General features: G+C 54.0%; 1 protein-coding gene across 2 annotated transcripts in view; it reads right to left on the reverse strand.

The window, feature by feature from the left end:
• NDRG1 (N-myc downstream regulated 1) overlaps positions 1-20,400 on the reverse strand; it is a 56,519-nt gene extending 36,119 nt beyond the window's left edge. Inside the window, exons 1-3 of one of the 2 annotated variants that reach the window (XM_032609523.1) lie at positions 20,272-20,400; positions 8,131-8,211; positions 4,760-4,795 (exon numbers count right to left, since the gene is read on the reverse strand). In XM_032609523.1, the coding sequence (XP_032465414.1) occupies positions 4,760-4,795; positions 8,131-8,193 (99 nt within the window). In that variant the 5' untranslated portion in view covers positions 8,194-8,211; positions 20,272-20,400. Of the gene's footprint in view, positions 1-4,759; positions 4,796-8,130; positions 8,212-20,065; positions 20,143-20,271 lie in introns of those variants that run through there. The other variant, XM_032609524.1, reaches the window with a different exon arrangement.
• Positions 20,401-23,879: the final 3,479 nt, after the last annotated feature.

The raw sequence follows: 23,879 nt of genomic DNA on the forward strand, positions 1-23,879 counted from the left end.
GCAGTATTCATAGCAGCAGAAGGGTGGAAGCAACCCCAGTGTCCACTGGTAGATGAAAGGCTAATTAAAATTCGGTCTAGACATATAGAGGAGTATTATTCAGCCTTAAAAAGGAAAGACATTCTGACACAGGCTACAGCGTGGATGAAACTTATCCCACGTGACATTAGGTGAAAGAAGCCAATCACAAAAGGACGAACGCTGTGTGATGCCACTTACGTGAGCTACTTGGAGGAATTAAATTCTTAGAAACGGAAAGTAGAATGGTGGTTGCCAGAGGCTGGGTGGAGGGGAATGGGGAATTAGTGTTTCATAGGGACAGTTACAGTTTTGCAAGATGGAAAGCGTTCTGGAGGTTGCCAATGGGAAGGGGGTGGGGGAGGGATGGACTGGGAGTTTGGGGTTAGTAGATATAAACTGTTACATATAGAATGGATAAACACCAAGGTCCCACTGTAGAGCACAGGGAACTCTATTCAATATCCCGGGATAAACCATAATGGAAAAGAATATAATAAAGGAGTGTGTAAACTCGTGTAACTGAGTCTCTTCGCTGTGCAGCAGAAATTAATGAAATTTTGTAAATCAACTATACTTCAATTAAAAAATTAATTTAAAAAAATTTTTTTAAAAAGAAAGAGTGCTGAGATGGAGGGAAGTAATGGTTGCCCTATATTATGGATGTACTTCATGCCCCTCAAGTGTGGACACTTAAAAATGGTTAGGATGGTAAATTTTATGTTGTCTGTGTCTCACCACACACACAAAAATAAAAATTGGAAGAACTTCATGATACAGTTGGTAGAGCAGGTGTGTTATTGGACCAATACTGATTGGGAAACATCACATCAGGGTTCCCCTCTGTCACTGTCCTCTCTACACAAGGCTGGAGCGAATTTCCCCATTTCACAGATGAGGAAACTGAGGCTGAAGGGAGGTGAAGCATCTTGCTCTGGGTCAAACAGCCAAGAAAGGGCAGACCCGGCTCTCGAGTCTGGTTGAATCTGTGGCCTTGACCTTGGGGAGGAGGGACATCCAAAGGCTGCTGCAGGAAGACAAAACCACAGAGGGGATGGCTGCTTCCGTGGCGGGAGCGGGACCAAGAGCTGACATTTCAGTGACAGAGAAAGTACGTTAGTCACCCTGCCCGGAGCCCCGCCCAGCCCAGCCCCGAATGATCAGCCAGCCCCTGGGGCTGCCACTCAAGCTTCACAGCCCCCTGAGCCCATCAAATAGCCAGGGCCGCGGCTGCCACAGCTGCTGCATCTTTGCAGCTCTACTGCCCTGTCACTCGTCTCTCCCTGTTCTCAGGAGGGTGGGAAACGACCAGACAGAGGATCACATGTCATCACCCTCAGCTGCCCGCACCTCACAACCCTGGACAAACGATTCCCCTCTTTCTCTGTCCTTCAGTTTCCCCAGGTGTAAACTGAGGGGCTGGGTGAGCCAAACCTGGGACCCCTGGAGACAACTTATTCACCTCCCACTTTCCCAGAGCACCCCCATGTACCCAGCATCCTGTGAGACAAGAGACCAGCGAGGGGAGCTCTGGCCCGGGGACGGGAGAGGCAGAGACCTCGGCCCGGGAACGGCACAGTGAGAGCACTGGCTTCCTTCCCGCTCCGACAGACCTGGGTGGGATACCCAGTCCCAGCCTCCGGCCTCAGTTTCCCCATCTGAACGATGAAGATAACGGTACCTCTGCTTATGCTGTTGTTGAGGAGTTAAATGAGATATTGGCCGGGAAGCCCTTAGCACAGGGCCTGGCTCGCAGGAAGCACCATTAAACCAGCCTCATCAGGCGTGGGCAGAACGGGAAGCTCTCAGGGCTGGAAGAGGCAAGGCCCAGGGTCTGGTGGCACCTTCCTGTCACTGCAGGGGACCTCAGGCAAGTGGCTTCCAGACCCTGACTCTCTTCTTCTTAAACAAGTATAACAGAGTAGAACCAGAGGCCATGTCCCATGAGACCAAGCGCTCCTTGAAGACCGAGGTCTGTGTTCTGGGTGCTGATACAGCCAGTGAAGTGATGGGTTCGGGTCCCCCAACCTTTGATGGCCTAGAAGGTGCAGGGAGCTGACAGTCTGAGTCACAGTGGGACGAACGAACCAGACATGGTCGGTCGGTGATGGGTGGGGCTGAGTGACTAGCCGTTGTCCTGGGCCTGAGCTACTCATAGCCCCGCCTCCTGGCTCAGTCTTGGACCCAGGGAGCTGCCCTAGTCCTACCCATCCCAGGTCCCTCTCTGTTCCTCTGCACAAAGGTGGGCTGAGCCCACCGGGTGGCCTGGCTTCTAGCTCTAGTAGGGCTGCAGGCTCAGTCAACACCACCCCGCTGAGCCCCCGCCAGCAGTGACCCCAGAGGAGAAAGTGTGCCTGGAGGTCTGACCACGTTTCCTCCCACCCCTGGGGACATGTGCAGGGGGGAGCTGGTGGCTCAGGGGGTTCCCAGACCCCGGAGTCTAAGGGTCACTTCCACATGTCCATCCATGCCTATGACCTGCATTCTTGCCGAGTGTGGCCTCTGCTTTCTGAGCAGTAAGCCCGCTGTGAATGGCACTGGTGTCTGAGTTACAGCCGGGAGACATGGGGAGAGGGCCCGGAAGTCGGGGCGGCCTCCCTGTCTGCATGACCTGGAGGCACCACTCATCTGCAGTAAGGTGATACCGGAACCCACACCCAGGGCTCTTGCAAAAGGTAAATGCGTGCACTTAATTTAATTAAATTAAAGTAAAGGCGGCCTGCCCAGAACAGTGCCTGGCACATAGTAAGGGCTCAAAATCAGTCATTCCTACTGTTTTATTAATTTTACAGATGGAGGGTAAGGGAGGCTCAGAAGAGTTGAGTAACTTGTTCAAGGGCACACACCTTGAAAGGGTCAGCTAGAATTAAATCCGGTTGGCCTGACTCAAGAAAGGGGGAAAAAAAGATGTTTTTGTTCAAGATGCCATGACATCTCAGCTGTGGCCTGACTGTGGCAAGTTTCACCGTCTGGGTGGCTCAGTTTCTTCATTCATAAAATGGGGAGATGCCAGCCCTGATCTGAGTTCATCCACTGCAGATGCACCAAGAGGCTGGGACAGCAGCGATGCTATAAACCCAGGGCTGATGAGTCAGAGAGCTGCTCCTGGGGGGTGAGAGGGCATCTCCAGGCTCAGCTGCTTTTAATCACAAACCCCTGGGGTAGAAATGACCTGTCCCAGCCCAAGCTGTCCCTGCAGACTGCCCCAGATGCCCACTGACAGCGAGGGAGGCGAGAGGGCCCCAGGCTGGAAGGACCTCCCTCGGGCAGGCGGCATCCCTGCCAGCTCACGGAGTCGCCTTCAAGCCAAGCCAGCACCGCTCTTAAGTAAAGGGCACGTGATGGCTGCTAACCCTTGCTCAGGCTGCCTGCTCTTGGTCCTGACACAGACGCTGCTAGGAGGCCGTAAAAGCAGGTTTCATAGTCAAATCACACCAGGCACTGTCTAGCCATGCAACTGAGGGCCAGGCACGCTTAACCTCTGAGCCTGTTTCCCCAGCTTTAAGAACGGAGACAGCAATCCCGACTGCATAGCGCTGCTGGGGTTCAGTGGGGTGTCCCCTGCAGAGTTCAGGTGTCACACGTCTGGATGTCCAGGGCCTGGTGCACAGTGGTGGTGTGATAAGTGTGCTCTGAACAAGTCAGTGTTACCCAGTAGGATGTGTTGGCCTCAGAGAACAAACGGCCGGACAGAAACCAACACCTCGGACACGCCCTGTGGGTTCCACGGGCGCGGGTCAGGGGGGGTCTCCAGGTATAGCCAGGATGACGCATAAGTGCACTAAGGCCCACACACCTTGAGTGTGATCTTCGCACATTCACCTCCCTGATTTCACCCCAGCCGACGTTTCCAACCCCTCTCCCTCTCTCCCCTCCCCTCCAAAGACAACGCCAAGATTCCCAGCCTCTGGTGGATGGTGGGCCGATCGTTGAAATACGAGACTCAGAAGGATGAGTGAGCTATTTGGCGTGGAAGGGGGTGAAAGGTATGATGGAGACGCAGGGCTCAGAATGGGCCGGAAGCCCGGGCACCTGTGTGATGTGCAGGCAGAGGTCCAGGTGAGCGTCACGGCCTGCGTCTGGTCTCTCTTCGGTCCTGTCTTTTCCGGGAAGCCCACAAGACCTGGATGTGCTCAGGCTTCCGGCTCCACCCCCAGCACCTGGCACGGCATGGGGCCCATGCAGCTTTGGGATAATGAGTCCAGGATTTATAGTTCCTGAGGTTCTGACCCGCCCCTGGGCCATGAGAGGCCAACCCACTCTCCCCAAAACTTGTTCTTGGACAGACCTTCAGATGCACCTCCCACCTAGCTCTCAGGTCAACCTGGAGCAGAGATGGAGCCAGAAAACCACAGAGAAGGCTGGTTTCACTTTCCCAGGCACAGTCAAGAACGTCAAGCCTCTGCTTCCTCCATTCCCTCCCATCGCAGGGTCCCAAGCCCACTCAGTGTCTTGCCATTCCCTCCACACACGCCCCACAGCTCTGCCCAGCTCTGCAGGGTTGAAGGGGGCTGGATATCTGTCCTGCTTTCACAGGGGGTAACTGGCTCCTACGCCCTTGGCCAGAACTCAAACGCACTTCTCTCCGGGGAGAGAAGCTGAGTGTGGGGAATCAGCTGAGGCCACTTCCTTCTCTCCCCTTACCCCTAACATCTGAACACTGATCTAACCAATGGAAGAAAGAGGAAAAGAGAGAAGACAGAGTAGGAAAGGGGGAAGGGAAGGCACGTCTTCTACTTGCCTGAACATCAAACTCTTGCAGGAGGCCAGTGATGGTCTGTGGAAAGACAAGAGACATGGTCAGTTTCATCAGTTTCCCGGGGCAGAGAAATTATGTCAGAACACACGGACCTCTCCATGCCCTGAGTCTGTTATATCTACCCTTTGTCCTCTGTGGGGCCTCTCTAATGCCTTACAGAGACAGACTTTTCATCTCAAAGAATTGCAGTCCAGCAGAAAAGTAGACACAGTAGATGGATTCCTTTTTGACTGCAGCCTTAGTGAAAAAAGATCTGAAGGTCTAAGCTGACCACAAGCTTGAGAGATACAGGACTGTAATTGCCTATTAACTGATCTCTCTGTCTCCACCTATGTGCTACACTTTTAAAGCTCAAACCTGACCATGTTACTGCCTTTAAATTTCTTCCACAACAGCCTATCATCTAGATTAAAATCCAATCTCTCATGGGTGGAAGAGGAGAACAGACCATTTCCCTCAATCCAACAATTCTGAGTGTCCAGCCCAAATTCCATCTTTCACCAGAGCTGACACTGGCAGGCCAAGCCCAGGAAGACAGGAAAGGGGCCCTTGTCCCCTGGGTAGCAGTGAAAGTACAGCTCAGAGTCGAAGTTGGAGCCACCTGGGCCAAAATTTCCAAGAGATGTTACTGGCATGCTTTCCTCTCAGCTCAGAGATGGAGTTCAAACACCCCCTGAAAGCGGAGGCCCAGTTAGACCCACCACTACCCACCATGAAAGAAAACAGCTCAGCAGAGCAAAAGGCAAAAGAGGTGACAGAAGGGGAAGGAGGACCCCTTGGGACAGCCAGGGGTTGGAAGATAAGATTGTAACAGCCGCCTGCTGAGAGAGATTAAAATAGCTTCACACCCCCTGGGGCTGGGGTTAAGAACATTAGGGAGTTTGATAAATTCAGGTGGAAGCAAATGTGGCCAAAAATACTTCGTGTGTGTGTGTGTGTGTGTGTGTGTGTGTGTGTGTGTGTGTTGCTAGGAGAGAGTAGAAAAGCTATTCTGAAGAACCCTAACCTTCAATATGTTAACAAGAGTGCAGAGGTCATCGAGATTGAGGACAGACATCAGGAAGAACTTCCCAACAGCAAACCTAATTAAAAACGCTTTGCTGAGTCAATCTAAGGAATTGGAAGGTTTACTTCCATCTAAACCTTGAAAGAAAGGGTCAATACCTACTTAGAGACAGGCTGACATGTAACCTGGAGTTGACAATCTTTTAGACGTTTGTTTGAGAAGTAAAATTTTCCAAGGGTGGCACTGTGCTGCCTAAAATATATAAATGCTGTGTTTAAAAACGCATTTACCCTTGCACTCAGCGATGCCACTTGGGGAGTTTACCTTAGAGCTGCACCTGCGTGTGTACGAAATGACGTACATGTAAGATCCAACGAGTGTATGAACATCCTGCAGCACTGTTGGCAATGGCAATGCGGACCCAAGTGTCCACATACAGGGCACTGGTCAAATAAATGTGGTGGAACACTGTGACACTGGAAAGAGAGAAGCAAGTGCTCTATGGACTGACGTTGGAAAGGTCTCCATCGTAAGTGGTTAAATAAATAAAGCAAAGCATGGTATACTATTTCATATGGTTTTTCAAAAGGGATAAGAATATGTTGATATGTATTTGTATCACCTAGGGGTTGTTTTTTTTCTTGTATGTTTGTTTGCTTTTCAATACTGCGTCAAAGATTCAGACAGAAGAGGAAATGGATTTGGAGCATGAATAGTGAATAGTATTGTAGCTGGCAAACTATGGCCCTCCCCATTCCTCCACCTTTTGTTTTGTAAATAAAGTTTTATTGGAACACAGCAAGCCCATTTGCTTACATATTGTCTAGGGCTGCTTTCATGCGGTAACTATAAAACTGAGTAGTTACAACAGAGACCATGTGGTCCTCAAAGCCTAAGATATTACCATCTGGCCCTTTATAGCAGATGTCTGCAGACCCCTAGCATGGCAATGATCTCAAGCATTCTGCAGCTTCGCCTGGCCTGGCTTCTAATACTAGCTGTGTCACCTATCCAAATGAACTTGGGCAATTCCCTTCCCAACAAGACCAGCTTCCTTATCTATATAATGGGAAATAGAAAGTTGCTTCCCACTTTCATAATGAAAAGTCCATGAACTAACGGACATAAAACAGAGCAGCCACTAGCAGAGTCATAAGCCCATTCCAGTGGCAGCTGGCCTGAGCTTGGCTCCAAGCCCCACATTTTGTAACCATGTGACCGACCCAAGAGGACAAATTAACCTCCTGGAGACTCAGCTTCCTCTTCTGTAAAATGGGAACAATCAATGAACCTAGTTTCTAATCAACCACAGCCTTACCCTTCCGTTTAGCAGGAGAAAACCCATGAAGTGTGACTGGCCCAGAGACAGGCACCCAGGACGTGGCTCATGCATGCGAATTTTACTTTCAAAAGCATTCAGTTGACCTTAGAGTAACTGCACTTTTGAACCTGAGCTTTACATTTTAAAAGAAGGTGTCTCATCACTGGCCGTTGTGAGGCTCCGTGAAAACTGGGACACGAACATAGTTTAAAAATACAGCATCAACTATGTAAATGAAAAGCTTTTTCACATCCATCCACAGCCGGTCCAGGATGGATCATGCCAGGCTGGGCTGTAGGGCAGGGGCTTCTGTTTCCAACAGGGAGGCCTTGTCGACCTGAAAGCTTTGCCCAAAAAGATGGTAATAATTGTAGCAACAAGAGCTCATGAGCAAAGCTGGTCCCCTTCAGGGCGGACAGGGTTCTAACGGCTCCACATGAATGAACCCACTCTATCCTCACCCTGGCCCCATGACATAAGTCCTAGTGTCACTGTTTTTTAAAGTTGGGGGCCTGGAGCACAAAGAGGTCGAAGGATTTGCCGGTGGTCACAAAGCTGCTGGGTGTCATAGGCAGGATCTGAACATAGAGAGTCTGGTCCCAGTGTATGTGGCCTTAACCTCTAAGCTACGGGGCAGACAGAGTCGATGGACAACGGACTTCATGCTGCAGGTTTTAGAACCACGGGACGCCAGAGGTGGAGGTGATTAGAGGAACTCTGGTTCAATGTCCTTACTTCACAAATGAGATCAGTGAGGAGAGGGCAGAAAAGCCAGCGGTGGGTGAGAGGCCTGGCCACAGTGCCTTAGCACTCGGGAGCCAAGCTGGGACTTGAACTGGTACTTCTTGTCCCTTTGCATCCCTGGACAAGGTGACCTGTGGAAACCAGGAAGCAGTGGGCATGTGCGTGTGTGTGCATGTATACACACATGGCAGTGTACATGCACGCGTGTTCCTGTTGTGCGCACACGTATGCCCGTGTACGAGTGGGCACGGGACGGGGTTAGCCAGGGGCATCTCCACTCACCTCCCCTTTCTCCACCAAAGGCTTCACCTCAGCGAGGTCCACGTCCTGCAGCTCCCGAGACATGTCCCTGCTGTCACCTGCCTACAAAGGGACAGAGACCAGGAGGTTAGCGCTTCCTGCTGAGACATGTTTTCAGAAGGGAGCAAATCTGAGGCCAGGGAGCAAGCCTTCGCTTGCACAACCCAGCAGCTCCTACCTCCTGCCCACCGCCCCATCCCATCCCACTCTTGCCCCTGGGGACCCAGGGGAGTAGATTTCCTAGGATGGGAAACTGAGGCTTACGGACGCATCTACACTCAAAACCAGGCCCTCAAGCCCAGTCCAGGACCACCCACCACACCGAGGACATTTCTCCCTGCATTTTAGAAGGAGCTCCACATCGCAGAGCCCAAAGTCAGGCAGCCCCAGCTTGACGACCAAAAGGGGGCAGAAGGTCGCGGAAGCCCGCCACAGGCAGGCGTGGCACTAGCTTCCTCCTTCTTCCTCCTCAAACTAGAGGGGCCCCAACAGAGAGGCGGCCACGCAGATGCCCCCGTGTCCAGCTCTGTGCAGGGCACTCTGCTCCATGCTGGAGGAAGAGGGGCAGGGGGCAGGGAACACCTCACGCCAAGGGGTCTGACACTGACCACTCAGGAGGATTTTGAAAGAAAAAGGACTTTCGAGGCAAAAAGCACTGCATGAGCCAGATCAGGGGTGGGGAGGGTTGGGGTGGGGGCAGAGATCGGGGTGCGGCAGAAGAGGTCCTCCTTGGCTCTGACGCCCAGGCAAGTGCAGAAGAAGCCAAAGAGCTAAGCTGAGCCAAGTTCGGGCGGCGGAAATGCCACCATAATCGACTCCCTGGGGAGCGAGGCTTGGGCGGTGACAGTTACTGAGCGCACACCTGGGTGCCTAATCAAGGACCTGGTGGCATAAACGTTTCTTGTTACGGATGAATAGTCAAACTGGGAGAACGAAGCGCCCACCAGTACCGGGGTGAGGCACAAAGAGTCCAGAATGAGGGTTCCGGGCTGCAGGCAGAGGCCGACGAGACAGGGTGAAGAAGTAAGTGACCGGAGGAGGCCAGGGACCCTCAGGTCACAGACCCAGACCTTCCGCGTCGGCTACTTGGTGAAAAGCCGCCTGACCTCGGCCCTCACGCTGCTCCTTTCCGGGATGGGGACCTCGCCCCAAGCTCCCCGCAGACGTTAACAGCCAGAGAGAGAATGCAAGTCTCTGAACTTCCAGCCCGGGGCTCCTCTGAAGATCCAGCTCCCCGAACCCAGAAGAGCCCTCTTTGTGACACACCTCTCAGAGGTCAGCGGGCGACAGAGCAGGGGCCACCCGGCCCCCAGCCCTGTGCCGCTGTACATGGCATTCCGTGGGCAGGTCCCCTGGGATGCTCGGGTCTGGGGCCCCGGCACGATTTTCCCCAGTAGATAGCCAGCCCCACAAGAATGCCTTTATGCAGCCTTTGGAGTCCAGGCTCCAGAACATTCTGAAAACAAAGTCGGTTTTATATTTGTGAACATTGCTGGGCAGCTGCCAGCTTGGAAGCAGGAGGCATGAAAAGCCGTCTGTCGGCCTTGCTAACTCAGCGTGTTCGTGGTCCCGAGACCCTGGCCGTGGGACACCTCGCCTACACAGCGCAGGGAGACTTCCAGAAGCCCGGGGCTCTGGCAACGCCACCGTTCGTGCTCAGAGGGAAAGGACTTTACATTTCACAGGGGCTCCTTCAGAAGCCAGGGATGAAGTCGGGGTCTCCCGCTGCCCCCTGCGTGGGCCCAGGCAGGCCTCCTTCAGCCCCCTGTGCGAGTTCCTTAGGACAGGTAGCCTACCTGGCCCCTTCCCTTCCCTACCTGTAGCTCCTAGCATCACGGCCAGGTGCAAAGTCGGGCCTCAACCCGCCTGTTGAATAGACAGATGAACGGCTTTCGTGCAGCTTCAGAGCAATGTTCGTACGTAAATTCACTCTTACATGATCACCAGACCACAAGAGTGAAACACTGTGAAAACAGGTCTACATTTATAGGGGCTCATCCCAGACCGCAGTTCAGCCCGGTGTGCTCAGGTCTCCTTGGCTGCCAGGTGCCATGATCCCACTAGACTGTTGGCCTCTACCTGCCCCCTCATCCTCCTTCAGAACAAGAAATAGTTCAAGTCCAACCTTCCTGGCTTCCCAAACATGCTCCCAGAGAAATCTCTTTACTCCACGCCTTCTTTTCCTTCCAACAACCCAGCTTCCCAGACCCCAAGAGACAGTGGGTTGAAAACTGGCACGCATCCCTTGAACATCAGCATTTGAGAATCGCTGCTTTGGGCGGGTTGGGTGAGGGCGCCTCCCGGAGCCCCGCCCTCCATGTGCTCAGGGCCTTGGGGAGGCTCAGGGCGGAGCCCACGGAGAGCTATCCCGGTGTTTGTCTAAACGAGGGTGACTCTTCCCCCCACCCTCCATTTGGCACTGTCTGGAGACATTCTTGATCATCGTGACTGGGTGATGCTACTGGCATCTAGTGGGTGGAGGCCAGGGCAGCTGCTAATCACCAGACAGCGCACAAGATGCTCCCGCGGCAGAATTATCTGGTCCCAGTAGGGAAGAGGCTGAGACACCCTGGCCTAGACCAAGAAGCAGCTAGTGAGGTCCCCAGGACGCTGAAGTCTGCAGGGAGACCAGATAAAGCAGAGGGACGCTCCAGTTCTCCTTGTCCGGGGCAAGGGGGTGCCTGCAGGCCCCGGGGCAGCCTGTAGCTGATAACCGTAACTGCAAATGTCCCAACAGGAAGAGTTGACCGGGACCTCCGTCTAGGTCACTGCCCGCAATAACCACGGCTGCCCAAATGGGCTGCAGGAGGTGCACCTTGAACCTTCCCCCTCCCCATGCCCCCCACCGCCCTCCCTGCGCTAGTGGAGGAGCAAGAAGACAGCCTGCTTGGCACCCAGCTCTGCCGACTTAGGCCACTTGAGGCCAGCCCTCACCCTGTCTCTGTCGCCTCAATCCAAAAACTTCGCAAACTTTTGGTTCAGAAGCTGTTTGCCTGAAGGAAACCTTATAAGGAAGTTCAGTACATAAAAATGGATTGTCTTTAAGAAGAAAGCTGACGTGCTTTGGGCGAAGCCAGGGACATCTCCCAGCAGCCCCTCATGCCCCCCCTTCCTATCATCTGCCACGGCCCCCCTGGCAAGACTAGCCCTCAAAGACCATCTGAGTTCCAGCAAGCGTGGACTGTACGGCGATTTACTCGGAGGTGGCTTTCCCGTACAGTAGGTTCTCATGCGACAGGCACTGAGCAGAGAGAGAAAGGACCCCTGGTAGCTCCGTTGACAACTCTACTATGTGACAAGTCAGGGACCGATGGGAGGTGACCTGATTTGGGTGCTCTGGCTGGTGCCCCCGCCCCCACCAGGTGCCACTCGGAGGGTCACACCAGGGTCACTCCCCGCAGCCGACCTGAGGCCCAACTTGGCTCAGCCAGCTCTCTCCCTGCACTTGAGGCCGAGCGTTGGATGCCCGTCCCCGCCCTTCTCCACGGCCTCCTGAAAATTCCCAGCGCAGCGTCGGACTGAAAAGGGCTGAGGCAATCATGCAATGGACAGGGGGTGACAGGGCCAGGCCACGCAGGGCACAGGGGTGGGAGCTCAGGAGTCCGACTCCCAGCCACCCTGCGGCATGGGGATGGGGCCGTACCTGCCAACTGTGTCTCAGCACAGAAGGAAGCTGCTCCAGACAGGAAATGAGGTTGGGACAGGCCTCCTTCTGCTAAAACCCCACTCCGTGCCCAAAACAGGGCTCCAGGTCACAACGCCAGCTGCCGGACTGGTTTATACCACATTTTCTTTTCCCACCTACTTGCCCAGAAGGAATTCTGAGAAAACCAACATCGCAGAAGTGAAAGGTAGCCAGGAGCTAGGCGGGGAGACTTGAGGGTCAGACCTGGGCATCACCACTGATTGGCTCTGTGATCTAAACTCTGAGCCTCAGTCTACTCATCTATAAAATGGGCACAACAACTCCTGTTCCCAGTGAGCAGCAGCGGGGCTTAAATGAAACTATGGCACAGAGAATGTGGCAAATAGCTGCTTAATTAATCAGCGCACTTTTCTGGCTGCCTCAGAGACCGCGGACATCTGTGGGGACACAAGTCTATGTTTTATACATTCTTAGTCCCCGAGTGGCCCAGCAAGCAGGGGACACAGAGAAGAGCTTCAGCAGGTGCCACATGGGTTTCCAGCAATCAGACCCAATGCACCATCACACAGGTCAATGAGTAACAAAGGCCCAAGGGGGGGCGGGCAAATACCTTTCCAGTTCAACAGACCCAGGAGTCAGTCAGCAATTAGCTGGACTTCATGTTACAGGGAAGCCAAGACTGAGATTTGTCCAGAGGAGGAACGTAGGTGACCTCGGGGACTGGGAAGGCAGTGGGCAGAGAGGCATTTCAGGCAATGAGGTCACATGAGAGCTGTTAACCAGTCACCGGGAGAGCGAGGGGACACAGAGCCTGGGATTCTCAAAAACCCTGGTAGAGCAGCAGGAACACTGCTTAGGAGTTGGGGCATGGGAACCCCCCCACATGACTTTCCCCAAGTCATTCATCCCCTCCCTGGGCCTTGGCTTCCCATCTACTAAATATGTGGTGTGTGTTCTATGGACAGCACATGGTCCCCAAAGCTCAGGATGGATGGGAGCCTAGGCGGGAGTGTGCTGCACACAGACAAAAGGGCCGTGCACCCTGGGGTCCTACCAGGGCCCCATGCAGCTTGGCTCTGCCTGGATCCATCTGCCCTGGGAACCTGGAAGAACCTCTCCTCCCGGCCTCGACCCCTCCCTGTCCATTAAACAGGAGTCTCCCTCCAGCTCCGGCACTCTTCTCGCAAGCCACACAGGGGGACCTATCTGCAAGTTCTGCTGGGCCCCTAGAACTCCCCCGAGGCAGGGCGGGGGTGTCCAGCAGACAAACAACCAGGATGTGCTCTGGGAGCCCCAAGATGCACCCATCTCAGCAGGAGTGGCCAAAACCCTGCACACACACAGCAGGATCACAGCAACAAGAACTTCTATGGCACCTCCTGGGCTCCAAACGCTGTCCCTCCTTTGAGCTTTCCAGCAACACTAGAAGGTGGACCTTATCGTGAACAATCTGACAGGGAAAAACGGAGGCACAGAGAGATTATGAAATGTACCCCAAGTCACCAAGCATCAAGATGGCACAGCTTAAAGCAACCTTAAAGGGGACAGTTGACCACGACACCAGCTTACTCTAAATAGACATACATACCGTGCACCCAGCCCCAGGGTGAGGATGTGCTGAGGATGGGCTATATGTGTGCCCAGGAGGCTTCCCCTGTGTGGATCAGCTGGGGAAGTCATGTGTTTCTCCCTCTACCATGGGCAGCCCCCCAGAGCCACCACGAGAGGCCCCCTTCCCTGCAATACCACCCGGGATCTTCCTGTAGGTTCTCAGCCCCCCTGAGCCACCATGAGAGGCCCAGCCCACGTCTTAGACTTTTCTGTTCTCCCTTCACAATACCCAGAAGGACTTCTGTGTTTAGCTTTTCCCCAGAGTGCCTTCCTGACATGGCAAATCCAATACTTTGAAAAAGGGTTCACTGCATTGTTCTATCTGTTCCTCAAGGAGGTCCCTGGAAGAATGTGGATCCGATCATCCCAGCTTACAGATGGGTCACCTGAGGCTCAAACGCCAAGGCCCATGTGACTCCCTTAAGGCCTAGACTCCATCCTTCGACGTGGGTGCAGGTGTGCAGGGCAGGCGCAGGCAGACCACAGCCTCCTGGAGTCCTTCAGTGAAGCAGAGAGAGAGGGCCCAGGAGCGATTGTTGATAAGTTTGCATCGATTGTGACGGTCAGCCAGTGGTCCAGATTTTGTCTGCTCCAGAATACGCCTGGTTTCCAAGCCACATGAAAGCAGTGTTTTTTCTAGCACACTGGACTCTTTATAGAACAGAATTTAAAAGGGGGGCGGGGGGATCAATGGGTGCTGCTGTCGCCACAACATCTTCCCCGAATACAGGGATCCCCGGAAGGTTCCAGAGAACAGACCCCTGTCTGCGTTAACCTCAAGGAAAGTAGCCTTGGGGTATGCCTTGCCTCTTTCTGCCTTGCTGTGAATGCGTTCTTTGGTCCTTTCTTTGCCAGAGAGATTTTGATGCCAAGCTACCAGGCAGTTGGTGGGTTCTCTTGATGTTTTCTGGACCTTTCGAAACCCAAGGCTCTGGGGAGGGTGAGGAACTTGGTGGCCTTAACTCTCAATGTTTTTCTTAAGTAATAAACCTAGGAAAAAATATGGCTGGACTCACTGGACCTTCAAGAATGTTCCCCAGTTGAGGGGAAGGGAAGTCAAAAATAGGGCTTTCAAAAGTCAATAAAACAGTGACAACACAATCGCAGAAAAGCAGATCAGACAATCAGAATTCCTCGAGGCCCCTGCTGCTTTGCATGGAGGTTGAACCTCGGCAGCATTCAACAAACTGACTGATATTGAAAGAATGAAAAAGGAATCACTAAAGAGAAGACACACCCAGCTGCATGCATTCCCCGGGTACCAGTCTAGAGCTGAAACGGAACTTGTCTGTGTTCGGCCAGAGCACAGAACCAACAAGAAGGTCAGGGAGTGTGTCTGGGACACAATAGCAGGAAGAGGGAGGGGCCAGCACTTGGTCCTCGCCCACCCCCTTCCCTGCAACACCACCCAGGATCTTCCTGTAGGTTCTTAGCGGAGTTTTGGCAGCCCAGCTACGCGTTTGGCAGAGAGAAGATCAGACCGTCTGCAGGGACGAGCAGAATGACGGAAGTCCAAAGGAGGATGCTGGGTGGGTTAGAGGATTTTTCTGAGAATCTGCGGGACAAGCATAGGCGGCACTGGATGGTCTGTGGGATAATTTGTGGAAAGCACACAGACGGAGCCAGTGTTCGCATTGGATGTGGATGTAGTTTCTTCCTACAAAACCCTTTGTCCCCGAGATGGGATGAGTGCCACGCTGACGGGATCAAATGGTCCTGCTGCTTCTACCCTCTGGATGGCCTTGCGACCTTTCCTACACAAGAGGGCCCAAGTTATTTCCTTAATAAGTGGAGGTTTCCTTTGGACCAACATTAATTGAGTGTCTACTAAGTGCCAGGCTCTCAGGTCTACAGGGAAAAGGGTGAATAAGGAGACAGCCCAGAATGATCCAAGAAGGGTACCTAACCCAGCCTGCCTGCCCGGAGGGGAAGGCCAGGGAGGGCTTTCTGGAGAAAAGAGACAAGTTCAATGATTAATAAGGAGAGGGGAAAGGAGGTGAAGGCTCCCAGCTAAGACAGTCCTCAGAATTACCTGCCTCGTAAGAATGCCTCTCACATCCACATTCAGAGAGGGCTGCCCAGAACCTTCTCAAAGCCAACAGGGTGGAGTCGGGGGTCAAGATAGGGGAACAGGATGGAACCCCGGTCCCCATCCACCTCTTTAAGCAGAGCTGCACATGGGTGTAAAATTTATATGTACAGAGGTTTCCACAGGTTTAAGGAGGAAAAAAAATCTATAAAAGATAAGGCCCCCAGACTGCTAACGAGTCCCATTTCCTACCACCTGTTGGAGGAACAGCCCTACCGGAATGGAAACGCCTGGAGATGGAGCCCGGGTGAGCAGGGGTTGGCAGGTCTTCAGTAAATGAAGTCAAGGATTGGGTCAAAGAGAGACCTCTGCGTGGACGCGAATTCTGTAATCTGGTCTGTCCTGTGGTGCCAAGTCAGATTCCCAGGATTACCCAGGTCTCTTCTCACAAGGCGCCCACCCTGGAGAGCTGGGCTCCATGCACACCTGATAAGAGTCCCCCACCCCTCCTGCCCACCCCCCTCCAACAAGCCTGGGCTGGCACAGCAGGGGGCCAAGTGAGTGTCCAGGGAATTTAACCTCCTCAGGTTCTGCAGCAGAAATGGCCAACCCGCCTGTCTCTGTCTCCAAACATAAAGAGAGAGAGCAAGCAGAAGGGCAGGGCTGGAACCAGACTGAGATCAGGGAGGCAGGAAGGGCTGCCCGAAATGAATCCAAGAAACAAAGTTCAAGTTCTAAAGACAGGTCCAGAAGGATGTGGGCGGGGAAAGGTCCAGGGCAGCTCACGTGGAACAGAACCCCATCACTTGATTCTGGACAAGCCAGTGACCTGTGCAAGCCTCAGTTTTCTGACCTGAGAAATGGCAAGGATGTCTCCTATCTCAACTGAACCAGGCGATGCCCTGAAATCACAAGTCACGTTAGCCAGATAAGAGCTACTTACTGAGTACTGTGTCCCCAGACCCTGGAGGTATGAGAAATGTGGCCAGCCCTTTCTTTTCCTCTGCCCCTACCCATTATTCTGGAGCAGGTACCCTCAACTCTGGCCGCCTTCAGTACACCCTACCCCCGGCCCAGCCCAGGGAGCTTTGAAACAATGCAGATTCCTGGCATATCCCAGACCTACAAGGCCTGGAAATCTGCATTTCAGACCAGGCTCCCATTACATTTTTATGCATTCAGCATAAGCCTAGCTTTTTTTTTTTAAATAAGTGTATTTATTTTACTTATTTATTTTTGGCTGCGTTGGGTCTTTGTTGCTGTGTGCGGGCTTTCTCTAGCTGCAACGAGCAGTGGTCACTCTTTGTTGCGGTGCGTGGGCTTCTCACTGCAGTGGCTTCTCTTTTTGTGGAGCATGGGCTCTAGGGGCGCAGGCTTCAGTAGCTGTGGCATGCGGGCTCAGTAGTTGTGGCTCGCGGGCTCCAGAGCTCAGGCTCAGTAGTTTTGGCGCACGGGCTTAGTTGCTCTGCGGCAATGTGGGATCTTCCCGGACCAGAGCTTGAACCCGTGTTGCCTGCACTGGCAGGCGGATTCTTAACCACTGCGCCACCAGGGAAGCCCAAGCCTAGCTTTTTGGAAAAACTTCAAGAAGCAAGACATGAGTCCAGCATTGCAGGCGCTCCCACTGGTCTGGGTAAGTTTAGAACAAAGGTTCCTGCCGCTGATTGCCAAGGAAATGCCTTGTCATTTGTGGAACTGATTGACAGCAAAGTCCCTCACGGTGTCCTCACAGGCGAGTACCGTTCTCAGTTCCTTCCACAGATTAACTCAATTCATATTTACACGTCCCAGTGAGACAGTGCTGTCTGTTATTCCCATTTTTCAGGGGAGGAAACTGAGGCCCAGAGCTCCTGATTGCCTCTCTGTACTTTTCATTCAAGCCCTTATGCAATCACCCCCAACACACTATCATGAAAAAGAACAAAGGCTTTCAAGTCTGACTCCCTGGGTTCTAAGTCTGGCTCTCCCACGTTCAGTCACGTGGCCCACAAGCAAGTCCCTTCAACATTCTTGGCCTTGGTTTTCTCATCCATTCAATGGGGCCAAGACAGCGCAAGCAGAGCTCTTGCAAAGATGAGATGGGATGCGAGGATGCAGCCACCGATCTGAAGAGAGAGAGGTCTTGTCCCTCCCCGGCCCCCTCCGCCTGAGTCAGACCCCCTCCTTGCTAGAATCTCATGCTGAGTCATCACCCTGGCTTCCTTTCTGAAGCACAGGGCCTTCTGAGTCACGCCTTGGATGGGATTCTCTGGAGTTGGGTCCCAAGGAAGAACTGCAGCTTCAGGCCATCAGAAAAACACAATGCAATCTTTCTTCCCCTTCCTTGCTGAGGCAACTCAGGCCAGATTTCAATGCACTGAGGGGAGGGAAAGGGGGGTCCAGCTCTGTTTAGATCTGGGGTCCCAGCTGGAGGAGGCAGCCCAAATCCCATCAACCACCGCTTAGCGGGGCTGCAGCCCTTTCTCACTAGACTGAGTCTGCTAATCTCTCAAGAACACACAATTCACACTGAAAATCAATCAATCACCCACATTCTGTCTGGAAAGTTTCCTTACCGGAAACTCAGTGAAGATCCAATTTATTTTGGCCCCTCTGACAGCAGAAAATAAATCTCTCAAGACTGAGACCCCCTTTCACCACCTTCAATCCCAGCCAGGAGACCCCTGGAAAGGGTCTTGGAGAGCCGATTCCCAGTTTCGGCTCATCCTTGGTAAGTCGTTCCCTGTCTCCGTTTCCATCTGTAAAATGGGTAGAAGTTGGACCAGAAAGTTGTGTGAGTTTTTAATTCCAGTCCAAATTATCAAACCAATGGATAGTAATCCTGGATTTGATTCTCAGGAGAGGAGACCCCAAGAGATGCTCCAAGGTCTCCTTGGAAAGCCCAGGCACATGCTACCGCCAAAAGGTCTACTGCCTCCTTGGCATGCTGGCTACCTGCGGGATCATCAGGGAGTGGGGCAGAAGAGAAGGAGCCATTCAATTCATTCAGCGTCTGTATTTGATCCCTGCCCAAGGACCTGGCCCTGGGCCAGGTGCCAAGTGATGGGGCGAGGCAGGCAACACCTTCCTTCTCACTCTCTAATGGGAGACAAGGTCCCACAAAGCTAAGAAGGGACATCCCAGGCTTCGATCCTTACACCAGAGCACTGTCCCTTTGGAGGTTTCCCAGCACTTCCGGACCGCCTCTACCTCCCCTCCTCCCCTTACTCCCACCCTGTGCCGCTCCGTTCCAGCAGTTACCACCACAGAGGGCTGGGGGCTGCACCCGCACCTGCATTCCTCCCCCACTTGGTGAGCCCCTTGAAGGCAGGTGCCGGGGCCGGCACTCTCTGTACCTTGCTTATTTCAGTTCACGTTTGTGAAACTCAGTAACGACTCCAGAATTTCTATAGAGGAGGCTGTGCTGGAAGGTTTGCCTTGACACTGCATTTTTCATAGCAAGAACACGGTTTGTGTTTAGATATTTTGTTCTTTAGGAGAAGGTGAAGTATGGCTAATGGCCATTAGAAGGAGGCTAAAGCCCTCCTGCGTGGCCACTGGCTGAACTCTCTTCGAATCTTTAATCTTTCCCAGTAACTCAAAGGAACCAAACAAACTTCAAACTGAAGCGCCCAGGACATCTGCGAAGAAGAGTTGGTCTCGGGCACAAGACAACCGGGCCCTCAGCCACCAGATTTCCCTCCCCCACCAGCCGCCAGGCACCTCCCCCTTCCAAGCCACAAATCGGTGCTGCCCCAGACCCACAGGGACGTCTGACAGCAGAGGCGACAGACGGCCGAGTGGGACTGGTGGGCTGGGGTGGAGGGTGGGGGGGGAGGGGTAAGGAAAAGAGCCACTAAATCCCAGCGTCAGCCACTAACGTGACCCAAGCGGTGACCGCGCGTTTGCCCCGGAGCGCACCGCTTTGCACCACACGCCCTGCCCACGGCTGAACCAGAGACCGCGGCGGATGGCCCAGGAACGTCCGAGCAACTCCAGCGGCTCTCCTCCTGCAGGGCAGGAGAGGCGGGCCCGGGAGGCAGGGGAGAGAGGCGAAGCGGGGGAGGGAGGGCGGAGGCGAAAATGACGCCACTCGAAGCCCCCTCCGGCCCAGGCCACCTCTTCCGCGACGCCACAGTGCCCACCCCGGGCCACCTCGGGGGCCGCACCCTGCCACCCTCGCTCCCGCGCGTGTCACACTAGCTGTGACACACCTCATACCCACCCCACCACACACACACACACACACACACACAAGCGCGCCCCACCCCTGCTTCCAGGCTGAATGGGCCCCCGCCCCTCGGACGCACCCTGACTCTGGGCACAGTCTGGGAAGCAGGCACACCCACGCCCCTTTCTCCCGCCTCATCCCCATCGCCGCTCACCCCTACCCACCGCCTTTCTACACACGCGCACTCAACCCCTCCTTCACTAGACACCCCACTGCAGGGACAAACGCCACCCCGCCCCCGACACACGCACTCTTGGTCCCTCCCCCTGCTCCCAGCTCCAGCTCGCCCCCCGGCCCGCGGCGCCAGCTGTGATCTGGGAGGGCCCCGGGAGCGCGGTCAAGGTGTGCCCCGAGCCTCTCCACCCCCGACCCCGACCCCCAGGATCCCACTTCCTCAGCTAGGGGAAAGGTGAACGGGGACCTTTTTTTCCTCTTGTAGCCGAATCGAAACCCCTCACTCCGGCAGTGCCCGCGCCCCCAAATCCCCTGCTCGCTCTCGCCCTCGCGCCACGGGGAAGCCGAGCACTTGCAGTTCCGCGGGGCCACAAAGGGCGGTCCAGGAGCTGCAGCAGCACCCACGGGCGACCAATCCCTCCCCGCCCGGCGGGAAGAGGGCGTCAGGCTTACCTGAGGTTGAGAGAGAAAAGCAAAAAGAGCCGGAGCTAGGCTGGCGCCGCCCAGAGGGAGCGAGGAGAGCGGCGAAGAGAGGCGTGCGCTGCCGAGCCGGAGCTGGGAGCCAGGGGAGGTTTGTTTATGCCCCGGAGGAGGGTGACTTTATAGGCGCTGTGGCCCCGCCCCCCGTGCCTCGCCCCGCCCCCGCCCTCCTGGGTCCGGCTCGCAGCGGGGACACACCCCTCGCCGCTCCCTCCTCGCGGGCGCTCCTCCCGCTCCCTTGGGCGCCACTGGCCGTGCTGGGGCAGCGCGCGGCGGGCGCCCGCCGGAGCCGCCGCCTGTTGCGCAAGCCCGAGTAGGGGCGCGGCGGGGAGGGGCCTCCGGTCCCGGCGGCCGTTAGGCTCTCTCTGCTGTCCCTTTCTTCGCCCGGAAGGCCGGGGCCTCGGCGTGTGCAGCGGGCGTGTGTGCACCGGGGATGCGTTTGTGCGCGGGTGCGTGTGCCTGTGCGCGCTCGTGCGTGTGCATGGGGACTTCCGTGTGTCTCTGTGTGACCATCTCCATCTCAGAGTTTCTTCTTCCGAGTCCCGTCGCGCCACGCCCTGCCATCCCTTACGGGCGACTCCCCACTTCCTCCAGGTTTTAGCTCCCGAGCCCCATTTAGCTGCCTCCTTTGCTTCCCGGAGACCCGCTCCCTGCGACTCTCACCCCATGCCCCTGCCTTGTTGCATCAGCTCTCCGCTGAAATGCACGCTCCCATTTAATCACGTCCGGCTTGCTCAGCCCATCCTACAGCCTGGACACCGCCCCGCCCCCACCCCCCACACCGCTTCCTATCCGCCTCCAGAGTTCTGAGCCCACCCGCCCTTTCCCGCCCTGGCGTCCTTCTCCCCGCCCCCAGGACCCTGGCTGGAAGGGAAGATTCTCACTCTTTCCTCTACTGGATCCCAGAACTTGTACTGAGCACCCTTTCCACGCTTAGCTGCCTTGTCTGCTGTCTGGTTTTTGACTCCGTGTTCTTAAGCCGCTCTGTAGGTCAGAATGCCTGGCCGAACTCTTTTTTATAAGGTACGTGCCAAGGCTCCACCCCAGGACAGTTGGATTAGAATCTCAAGGATGGCAGAGCAGACGTCTTTTAAGAGCTTCCCAGATGGTTCTAATGTGCAGCCCCGGTGAGAATCACTGCACTGCGAGAGCATCATTTTATGGGTGAAGAAAAGACCCTGTCGTTGTCCCCAGGCCCCTTGCCCAGACTTGTGTTTGCAGGGACCTGCGCCCCTCCCCCTCCGTCTGCCAGCCGGTGGCAAACCTCTTCCTACCACCAGCCCAGGCTTTGCTCAAGGCAGTGGCCTGCCTCTCCTCTGTGTGTCCCATTTGCCTGCATGGGCTCTGATATTTACCTATTCTGTCATTCCACAAATATTTATTGAGCAACTGCTGTGAGCCAGGTCCTGTGCCCAGCTTCTGGGAAAAGGAGTGAAAAGGCAAGGTCCTTTCCCTGGGGTTCATAGCACAGGAGCCCCAAGGCTCATTTTCTCCATCTGCACAAGGAGAAGGTTAAGCCGAGCTCATTCACTGGGTAACTGGATTGAGCACCTTTTCTGTCCAGGCTCTGTTCTAGACTCCGGGGACATGGTAATGAACAAAAAGTTTGCCTTTTCCAGATCCACCCTGTTGTAGGAACACCCTCCCCGGTCTAGCAGTCTGCAGGCCAGCTTTCTTTTACCCCGTTCATATACATCCATTTTCCCTTACCTCCCCCATTTTGACTTTGAACACACATTTCTTGAGCCCCTATGGTTTATTACCTGGCAAAAATATAGACGGTCCAGTTCGAAAGTGGAGTAGGCTGCCTACTCCTTCATTAACAAGCGGAACCTTTGAGGAAGACTTGGGGGTGGGGCACACAGAGGAACCCAGACCTGTAGCCAGATTTGCCCAATGGGAGGCTAGGCTTGTGCTTAGGAGCCCCAGCCTTGTGGAACACAATGAGCAGAGAACAAGTGAGAGGACAGAGGAGACAAGGCACCAGAGGCAAAGAGAGGAGAGAAGAAGAATTCTACCGGGGAGGAGAATGTTCTGAGAGGGGTGGCGTTCTTCAACCAGGGTGAGAGGAGATCGTTGCAGAGTCCACATCAGCTTGGAAAAGTTCTGATGAAGGTGTCATTTGGGTCCCAGACTCCCTCTCATGGGTCCAACACAGCCACGTTTTCCTTCAGTGCTGCAGTGCCTTGTTGTTTCTGCGATGCACCGAGTACCAGATGAAGCGGTTTTCTTGCGTTTCGCTGTAGGAAGGACTGACTTGGGGGCAGCCCCGGCTGCGCACACACGGGTAGAAAATGCTCATCCCGTGGAGCAGCCCCAGGGAACTGAGAGCTTCCTGCACCTCCGCATCCCCCAACCCAGGCCAGCTGAGACAGCAGAAGCTCTCGGAGCCAAACGTGGGTGCAATTGTACTGAACTGTTTAAATTATTTCTCTTTCTCACTGGTCAGCAGTAGAATTAGGTTTGCTTAGTAAATGCACGTGTGCTGCAAAGCCATCACAGAATGAGACTGGATTTTCTGGACTAATGTCCCTGGAAATTTCTAGTTAGCAACACCAATTTTTTTTCCATAGGCTGTTCTAACTAAAATGACCATAGGCATCATTCTTCCCAGCCTTCTTTCTTGGAGTTCATGGGTACTCAGGCTTGAGAGAGACCCAAGAGAAAGCTGGAGTTCAGGGGCAGAATGCCTGATTTCAACACCCAGGAGCTGTGGTACCTTGGGCAGTTACCCTGCCTCTCTCTGAGTCTCCTCGGGGCAAGAGGAGCCATCAGACCTAATGACCACATTTTATGAGCCCACTGCTGCAGTTCCTATTTTCCCCTCCCGTTAAGATGAGAAAGTGTCTCTGAAAACCCAGCATCCCCAACTCTAGTAGTGGGCTCCGCCCCCCATCTTCGAGCTTCTCCAGAATCCATGTCTCCCTCTCTTGTGGGTTGTTCTAATCAACAAGTACACATTCACTGCAGTCACTGACCCATTCTAACAACCTCCCCTTCCTTTAACTTTTCAGTGTTAATTTATCAAGTTGCTCATGGGTCAGTCCTGGCTTAATAATTCTACAAAGCTTGTTAGGAAAAACAATAGCCTTCTTGACCTCCACACCCCACCCCCCAACTTTCTTACTTTCCGCTCCTCCTCGGAAGCCAATTACTTTCATCTCTTTGCAGATCATCTGTATCTCCTCTCTGCCACTCACCAGCTTTCTACCCCTGGGCAAGTTCTATAATTTCCTGCCTCAGCCTCCTCCTGGAGAAGATGTACTCATAATGACAGAGTTAACTTCTAGGGTTGTCCTAAGAAATATGAGTTACTACATGTAAAGGACCTGTGAAAAGTCCTAGAACGGTGCCTGGCACGTAGAAAGCCCTTGAGAGAATGTTAGTCACCACCATCATCATCACCATCATCATCTCTTCCCACCTCTCCTGACATCTTGCAAAGTACCTGATTCATACAGAAGTCCAGTAAATATTGGTCGAATAAGTGAGTGAATGCAAACGTTTATTCCTGAACTGTCCTTACTTTATGCAGCCTTGCTTGGAAACTTTGTTGGGAGGGGAAGGGATCTCTCTACTTG

The sequence above is a fragment of the Phocoena sinus genome, chromosome 17 (genome assembly GCF_008692025.1).
Source record: "Phocoena sinus isolate mPhoSin1 chromosome 17, mPhoSin1.pri, whole genome shotgun sequence".
NCBI lineage: Eukaryota > Metazoa > Chordata > Mammalia > Artiodactyla > Phocoenidae > Phocoena > Phocoena sinus.